Source organism: Pollicipes pollicipes, unplaced genomic scaffold (genome assembly GCF_011947565.3).
Source record: "Pollicipes pollicipes isolate AB1234 unplaced genomic scaffold, Ppol_2.1 Scaffold_7261;HRSCAF=8764_pilon_pilon_pilon, whole genome shotgun sequence".
In the NCBI taxonomy this organism is placed as follows: domain Eukaryota; kingdom Metazoa; phylum Arthropoda; class Thecostraca; order Pollicipedomorpha; family Pollicipedidae; genus Pollicipes; species Pollicipes pollicipes.
Genome location: NW_023597054.1, coordinates 5,943,200 through 5,951,564, shown reverse-complemented (window position 1 = coordinate 5,951,564; position 8,365 = coordinate 5,943,200). Strand labels below are relative to the sequence as shown.

Sequence of the window (8,365 nt, the reverse complement as noted above, 5' to 3'; positions counted from 1 at the left end):
GCACAACCATCTGAAATATTTTTGGAGGGTGTATAAGCCCGGTGCGTAGCCACCCTTCATTTTGGAGTATGTTTTAGCCCGGCACGTAACCACCCTCCGTTTTGGAGGGTGCATATGCGCAGACTTTTTGCATAAGTTTTGTGAAAACCGCAGGGATCGTCGATTTTTACTACGTAAGAATATTGAACTGCTAGCTTCACGGATGTTTATTCGGAGGGGTTTCGTGGAACTGGTATCTGACCCAATCGTACGCGCCTGATTAAGTGAAAAGTGCAAGAAGGTGGAATGCCCCCCTTGCCGGAAATAATTGTCGCACTCGGAAGTGACTCTAGGTCCGTCGGAAAAAATCCCTGCATTGGCCAGAAAAAAACAAAACAAAACATAACATAACACCTTGAGCCAGCGTGACGCGCAGTTCACCGCGATGGTCCGCGGGTGTCTTGTGGACGTTGTGGACATCGTGTGAGATGTGATGCTGGTGGTGCTGGTAGAACAACACTAGTGGGTGAGTTGGAAAACACCAAGGTATCTTTGTTGGATGGCATATTGCCCTTTTTGTGTCTGTCATGATGTCAGATTCATCGTTCATCATTGACTCGGAACATGAGGCAGAAGCAAAATAATAAGCTCTTGCAATAATGCTCTATACAACATTTGTTGTTTGTAATTTACCCTGCTATCAAAGTATGCACTTTTCTAAATTTGAAAAGATGTTTAGAACTTTTTAAACAGTCCTGGGATGGATGCCATCGTTTTGAATGTTTGTTCTCATTAGTGTGTTACTTGAGGACCCTATGGTTCATGGACGTGTTTCCAGTGGTGATTCAAATTGGATCTACTAGTCTGATGAACTATGTACAAGGTTATACCTAATGGTGGTCACTCTGTCTTGTTCACCATGTCATTGTAAGTTGTGTCAGTGTTGTTTAATGAGCACAATGCAGTGTCTTCAGCCTGTACTGAGCATATGTCATAGGCATTTATTGAGACCCATATCTTTGCATCAAAGTAGAACTGTATATCATGTAGCTTCTTTAGACTGCAAAACCATCAATAATCAAAAATCCACTGAATTAAATGGTCAATATGGATTGGCGTGCACAGGCTTGTTGCCCCTTTTTGCCGCCCAGGCTGCACAATGCATATCATGCTAAGCATTTCAGTGTAACAGGGCCTTTGCATCATAAGTTTCATTGTGTAAATGCAGTAAATATGAGAATTCAAAGTTCTTTGCATTGGGTCAAAGTCTGGTTTATGAGCATTGTGCACTGGGCACAAAGAAAGCTGTGACTGGGTGTAAGACTGGGTGACTGGGTGTAAGACTGCAATGACTATGATTGAATATGAGTTGATTTTGTTTTGGACTGTGTGAAATGAAAATTGCACAATATGAATTGCACCAGCCATGCCAGATGAATATATACTTGTTTCAGGAATGGATGCATGTGTGGCTGTTGACAAAGAGCTCGACAAAGTCTTTGAGAAGTTCAAGGATTTAGACAGGGAAAATCAACGAAAGGTGGAAGAAATAATACAGAAAATAGATGTTTATGTATCAAGTCTTAATCAGCGTGAGTGTTTTCATGTATATATCAGGCTACTCGAGAGCATGAGCCTGTGTGTTAGTGTTCCCATGGGATGTGTACATGCTGTGACACATAAGTAACTTAGCTGCCATGCAGTCTGTTGCCATGGAAGTTGGTGTAATTCAGCATTGACATTGTGCAATGTTTTTCTAAGTTTAATTTTTTGTTTTCTGATGATGCATTTGCATAGATTGGGTGGCATGGTTGCATACTTATATGTGTCTTAGGAATCTGTTTCTATCTAAAAGGGAGCCGCATTTAATTCTGCATAGTTACTTGCTGTTTTGAGTTCAGTTCAATATGATAAGCTTTGCCAAGGATTAGGGACATCCCTTGAGGCAATTGTTTTCCTTTGTAAATGTGTCATACTTTGAACTAACTGACAGAAGTTGTGACATGTTCAGGGGAGGGAGATGGCCAGATCAGTGCAGCCAAAGCTGTCAAAATCATGGAGCTGCTGGCGGAGGCTCGGGCCATTGCTACCAAGGCATCAACAGGCCACCGGGAGCTGCACAGCACTGTCTCCAAGGTTGGCAAGGCTATAGACAAGGTGAGCTGTTCAGCAATGGATAAGCTGGCTATATACAGTATTTTGGCTGTAGACAAAAGAGAGTTGTGTTAAATAGGAAATGAGTCCAACAATACAGGGTTAGAATTATATCACCTGCTGTAATTTGCATACCTTTTAGCTCTGGGGTTTATTTGACTTGGATAACTGTAGTCATTGCTTGCAGCATTAAAAGGTGAAAGCTGCATTATTGGTCACAAGTGTGAGTTTGATCAACTTGTTTTTGAATATGTGGGAAGTATTGTGTTGCAGGGGATGATAGCTATCGCAATTGTGGAAATTCAGCTGCCCGGTTACTGCTGCATTCAGCCCATTCTGTAACTGTGTCTGCCTTGGGTATTGACTGGACAGGTGTGCACTGATTTCATGTTGCTTTTGTCTTATTTGGATGGATGGCTGGATGGCAGGTGTTTCATGAGAGTGGCGTTACTGATGGGGGATATTAGATGTAGTGCCATAAAAGTTGAGACAATATGCGTTTTACCCGCCTATTTAGGGTTTCGTAAAAACAATGGCGTTCGGCAAGTTCGGCAATGGCGGCTTGTTGCCTGTCGTGAGTGTTGGGGCATCCTGGCCGGCAGAACTTCGCGGCCGATTACTCGGTGGCGGCGCTGGACCGGCAGTTCGCGGCGTCCGAACACGGCGCCAAGCTGGTGAACGAGGTCATCTGCCGACACTTCTACCGGACCGGCCTGCCCGAGCTGGGCGCCCTGCTCGTCCAGGTGGGACTAGCTGCCGCCCGGGCGAGACCGGCCGCCGCCCGGGCGAGACCGGCCGCCGCCCGGGCGAGACCGGCCGCCGCCCGGGCGAGACCGGCCGCCGCCCGGGCGAGACCGGCCGCCGCCCTGGCGAGACCGGCCGCCGCCCGGGCGAGACCGGCCGCCGCCCGGGCGAGACCGGCCGCCGCCCGGGCGCATGCAGCACCACTCCGGCCTGCCCGAGGGTCGGCAGATACGCAGCCAGGCACCCATACCCCCGCTTTGTTGTTACGGAGGTGAGGGACCGCACAATGTTGTCACTGCGGCCTGACCGAGGAGCAGGACATATAAACAAGCCTGGCAGCGCGATGACGCCGGGAAAAGCCCCGTGAGGACGGACGTGGACGCTGGAGTTGTGAACATCATAGCGGACCATGTGCGGCTTGTTGTTGGTAGGCTGATCAGAAAGTTAGTCCCGTTTTTTTTTACCGCTGCATGGGCTCAGCACACCAGCCTGTATGCGCGATGAATTTCTAACGTGACTGGCCACTGGGCCAGAGTTTGCGCCGGGGCCGTGGATTGCGGGACTGGTCGCGAGGTGTACTGAATGTATACATTTCAACTGCCCTGCTGTGGGATGTCAAGCCAGGCAGGTGCTGTTCCTGTACTTAAGTGTACAGATGGTATTGAAGGTTGCAGGTACGGTACACGTAGCGATTCAGGCTATTTTTACACCAACTGCCCGTCCATAGGACTGCCGTGATTAACGAACGCAGCTCTTCTGCGCAGTGCGCTGACTAGACCTGGTTGGACTAGCTCAAACTGAGCTTACCGGCCCTGAGCTAACGGACCTGGTCTGGCCGGCCCTGATCTGACCGGACTTGACCTGACGGGGTGGGCGGTGCTGGGCCGGCCAGTCGACTGACCCGGGTCCCGCACTACACAGTCAGCTCAGCTGGAGAACTCAGAGTCGGTGGTGGAGCCCTACATGGTTATCAACAGCATCGTGGATGCGCTGAAACGGAAGGAGCTGGAGCCGGCACTCTCCTGGGTGGAACAGTGGACCGGGCAGCTGCACCACATCGTGAGGCTCTCCCGGCTGCGAACTCGTCAGCCGTGTCCGCTGATGAGCTGGGACTTGCTCCCGACAATTTTCAAACTGCTTCAAATCTTAAATGCCCTGGTTGTTCGCGTCGCCTTACTTCGACCAAGGATGTGTTGGGACCAATGAAGTACTCAGTGCGCGTCAACCCAAGATGAGGTCCTCTGGCAGTTTCTGTATGCTGTTACGTACGCTTCTGTTAGTTTCCGCTAGGCCATTTAAGTATTCGGCGCGCGCTAACCCAAGATCAGGTTCTCTGGAAGTTTCTGTATGCTGTTATGTGCGCTTCTGTTAGTTTCTGTTAGGCCAGTTAAGTACTCATTGCGCGCCAACCCGAGACCAGGTCCTGTCAATTTCTGTACACTGTTATGTACGCTTCTCTTATTTTCCGAACGCGTTATTCTGAAGCGTCAGGTTACCACACGGAAGGCGTGGCCCTACTGGCCGACTGAGGTGCTGGCCAGGGAGGTCGCAGCCGTCGAGAGAGCACGCCCCAGACCGGGCATTGCAGCTGTCTGGACACGGTCTGTATGGGCCTCTGATTCGCCTGCCTCGCTGCAGGGCAGCTTCCTGGAGTTCCGGCTGAAGAAGCTCAAGTACGTCACACTGCTGCAGCAGGGCAGGATTAAGGAGGCCATCATGTACGCTCGGGTGCACTTCGGACGCTTCTGCCAGGCCTACGTCAACCGGGACGGTGAGTGGGCGAAAGGATATCGGTCAGTGCCACCCAACAGCTGCGCTTGGTGTCAGTCTCATTGACTATTCGGTGCTGACTTAAAGTGGGCGTTGGTTTGTAACAACGACGGGTTTTACGCGCTTGTCACTCGTCTTTTGTCTGGGCTCTTAGATATAGTTGATGCCAGGAGCATTCAAGCACTCATTCTCTTATTGACATGGTTGACTTGTGTGTGCTGGCGTAGGCATACATTTGCTCGGCACCGCTCAGAGCGTACAGAGCGGTGATTGGCGCTGGCTTAGGGCCTGCTCCCTCAAGAGTGGCACTCAGCCCCCACTGACCCGTGACTCTCCCCCCCCCCCCCACCCCACCCCCTCCCACAGACGTGTACGCCCAGCTGATCGGCGAGGTCCGTTCACTGATGGGCGCACTGGCGTACGTGCACGTTGGCCTGCAGAAGTCGCCGTACGCCTTGCTGACCAGCGAGAGTCTTTGGGTGGAGATCTGCGACCTGTTCACGCGTGAGGCGTGCTCGCTGCTGGGCGTGAGCGTCGACAGCCCCCTGCTGGTCGTGTGAGTGTAGCCGGCGGCCGGTGGCGTGAGTCGGGCCCCCGGTCGGTGGCGTGGGTCGGACCGGCAGCCGGTGGCGTGGGTCGGGCCGGCGGCCGGTGGCGTGAGTCGAGCCCCCGGTCGGTGGCGTGGGTCGGACCGGCAGCCGGTGGCGTGGGTCGGGCCGGCGGCCGGTGGCGTGGGTCGGGCCAGCAGTCGGTGGCGTGGGTCGGATCGGGGGCCGGGTGGCGTTTGTCGGGCCGGCGGCCGGTGGCGTGGGTCGGGCTGGCGGCCGGTGGCGTGGGTCGGACCGGCAGCCGGTGGCGTGGGTCGGGCCGGCGGTCGGTGGCGTGGGTCGGGCCAGCAGTCGGTGGCGTGGGTCGGATCGGGGGCCGGGTGGCGTTTGTCGGGCCGGCGGCCGGTGGCGTGGGTCGGGCCGGCGGCCGGTGGCGTGGGTCGGGCCGGCGGTCGGTGGCGTGGGTCGAGTCGGGGGCCGGTGGCGTTTGTCGGGCCGGAGGCTGATCGCTGCTGTGAGGTGGCTGTCAGGCAGTGCGCGTCGTCAGGCGCAGTAGCTGTTCAGACCCAGAACTGTGTGGGTCTGTGAGCGGGGCCGTGACGAGTCCTGGTCCGGCCGTCAGAGAGGCGTCCGCCCTCTCTCGCGCTCATTGACGGCCACCCTGTGTTCCGTCCACCTGTCCGCCCTCTCTCGCGCTCATTGACGGCCACCCTGTGTTCCGTCCACCTGTCCGCCCTCTCTCGCGCACATTGACGGCCACCCTGTGTTCCGTCCACCTGTCGTGACGATGCTCCGCTCCGCCGGCAGCGTGAACGCGGGCAGCAAGGCGGTGCCGCTGCTGATGAACATGAAGCAGGTGATGCAGCAGCGCCAGGTGGGCGGCATGTGGAGTTCCAACGACGACCTGCCGGTGAGCACCCAGTCCGGGGCGCGCTCTGGCGACTCCCGGCGACGCCGGCCGGCCGCAGCCAACGTTCGCAGATACGGCATCAAATTAAGTAATGGCGGGCAGCTTTAAGTAAGGTCTGCCGACTGGCTGCTTTGGAAATTCCGGGATTATTGTAGATTCCTCGCTACGCAATCCAGAAAATCTTTGGGACTAGGAGTCATGAATCGCCTCTCTCGATTGGGTTCGAGTTTCTGCGGATTGGAACGGTCTTTAACCCTGAGCTTAGTTTTTCCCAAAGCGCAATATACGCCCGAAATAGGCTGGGATAAGTCCCGTTTTGCTGGTCAGGTTGTAGAATAGATTCAAACTTGCTGATGTGAAGTGCCAGGGGCAGTTCTAGAAACGAGCGTGAACTGTCATAGTCAATTTAAATCGTTTTTTGGGACTTGGCACGATGTAAAATGATGCAGTTATCGAAGTGCCGTAACTTTCAAAACTTCTGATGGGCCTCCCATTTCACCTAGCATAACTATTTCGGCACCGCCCGTGTTGGAGTCCGTGATTGTACTGGCGTACCCTGATGTGACCCAGCTCTGACGCCATCTCTACCCTCGTTCGCTCAGATCGAGGTGGACGTCGACCGCGAGCTGCGCTTCCACAGTGTGTTTGCCTGCCCGATTCTCAAGCAGCAGGCCACCGAGCAGAACCCGCCAGTGCGGCTCGTCTGCGGACACTGCATCTCCAAGGACGCCCTGCACAAGCTCAGCCACGGAAACAAGTAGGTCCCGCGCCCGACACAGGCATCACGCGCGCGCCGGCACGGCGTGCTGAGCTGTTGACACGGGGATGATGGTGCCGGGGGGGGGGGGGGGAGGGGCGTCGGATTCTGTTTAAATCTGTGACGAAAGCTGGCCAGCTGGTGTGGTCATTCGATTGTTGACTGAAGCAAAAGGTATGTGTCCCGCGGGCCATATACAGCACCGACTGACCCCGACGCGGCGGCGAGTTCCTGAATCGCAGCTGTCCACGTTCCAGACTCAAGTGTCCGTACTGCCCGGTGGAGATGAACACGGCGGACGTGAAGCAGGTGTTCTTCTGACGCGACGGCCCTCAGCAGCCGCCCGACTCACAGCGTGTCCGGTGGCAGCTGGCGCCGGCGCCGGCGCGCTGAGCGCCAGGCCGGCAGCGCCGCGTGCGTGGCGCCGCGCATCGCCTAGTGCCGCTCAGCCGTCCCATCGCTAGCCGGACGCTATCAGTGGGCCGATGGTGAGGGGCCTCTCACAACCGGGTCCGCCTCGCGCGCGGTGCCGGGCGCGGCGGGCTTGACTGCTTTTGGGAGGACAGCGTCCTCAGAGATAGCGTAGCGACTCCGGTGTGTGACGCGCCGCCGGCCGTGAGGTGTGCTCTGAGTAGTTGAGGCACGAGCGTCGAGCGCGCTGTGTCATGTCACCCGACGATGACCTGTGCACAAGGTCAGGTGCTGTGTGTCGCCGCGGCGGTGGCAAGGAAAGGCGAGCCGGCAGCCGTCTCCGGACCGCCGGTGGCAGACTGAGGGACGGGCGGGGCGCTCTGGCCAGTTCGGAGCGGCTCCTGCGGGGCCGAGTACAGTCCCGCCCGTGACGCCGCCCGGCTGACGACCGGTGGCTGCTCTGTCGACTCACTACCACCGGACCTGGGATCCGTGGCTGGGACAGCTACGTAGGACGTGATGGCCATTATGACATGTATTCAGGAGTCCAGTCTGTAATATTGTCATTGTTGTGCACACTCCGCGTGGAACTGTGCGACCCGTGCTATCAGTCGGCGAGCCGTCGGCACTGGGAGGGGGCGCACACGGCTTATGACATATGCTTTGTGCACACAAGGCTGTTGTGACAGACGTTGATGAAAATGAACGTACGAGGCGGTTTGTTCCGAATACAGGGAAAGGTAGTGAGATGGAACTGTAAGGTCAAGTGATTCACCGCAGATGTTCATCGCATCGTCTGTAAGCGAGCACAGCAAAGGTGTGATGATGAAAGGGAGAAAAAGAGAAGGAGGAAAGATAGGTGTAAAATCACGAGTAAATATGTGAGCTTGTGATTGATGAGACTGCCCACAGCCCATATATATATATAAATATATATATATATATATATATATATATATATATATATATATATATATATATACATACGTGTGTGTGTATCTCTCTCTCTCTCTCTCTCTCTCTCTCTCTCTCTCTCTCTCTCTCTCTCTCTCTCTCTCTCTCCTCTCTCTCTCATCTCTCTCCTCTCTCTCC

General features: G+C 55.1%; 1 protein-coding gene across 5 annotated transcripts; it reads left to right on the top strand.

Moving 5' to 3' along the window:
- The first annotated feature begins 258 nt into the window (after positions 1 to 258).
- On the top strand, positions 259 to 8,020 carry Sou (required for meiotic nuclear division 5 protein souji). Of its 5 annotated transcripts, none has more exons than XM_037236902.1 (10): positions 259 to 525; positions 1,434 to 1,571; positions 1,991 to 2,136; positions 2,736 to 2,876; positions 3,799 to 3,936; positions 4,516 to 4,648; positions 5,014 to 5,203; positions 6,003 to 6,105; positions 6,708 to 6,862; positions 7,120 to 8,020. In XM_037236902.1, the coding sequence occupies exons 2-10, from the start codon at positions 1,436 to 1,438 to the stop codon at positions 7,181 to 7,183; spliced, it is 1,206 nt and encodes a 401-aa protein (XP_037092797.1). In that variant the 5' UTR covers positions 259 to 525; positions 1,434 to 1,435; the 3' UTR covers positions 7,184 to 8,020. The 5 variants fall into 5 exon arrangements, with proteins under 5 accessions (XP_037092797.1, XP_037092795.1, XP_037092799.1 ...); XM_037236900.1 differs by having other exon boundaries at positions 260 to 505; XM_037236904.1 differs by lacking the exon at positions 259 to 525 and adding an exon at positions 1,132 to 1,197.
- The last annotated feature ends 345 nt before the right edge of the window (positions 8,021 to 8,365 follow it).

What these genes read in the sequence shown, in the direction of transcription:
- Sou (XM_037236902.1), top strand. Translation starts at nt 1,436, where the DNA reads ATGGATGCATGTGTGGCTGTTGACAAAGAGCTCGACAAAGTCTTTGAG. An exon ending in TGGGCGCCCTGCTCGTCCAG is followed by an intron (nt 2,877 to 3,798) that starts GTGGGACTAGCT and finishes CGCACTACACAG; the next exon opens with TCAGCTCAGCTGGAGAACTC. An exon ending in GTTCCAACGACGACCTGCCG is followed by an intron (nt 6,106 to 6,707) that starts GTGAGCACCCAG and finishes TCGTTCGCTCAG; the next exon opens with ATCGAGGTGGACGTCGACCG.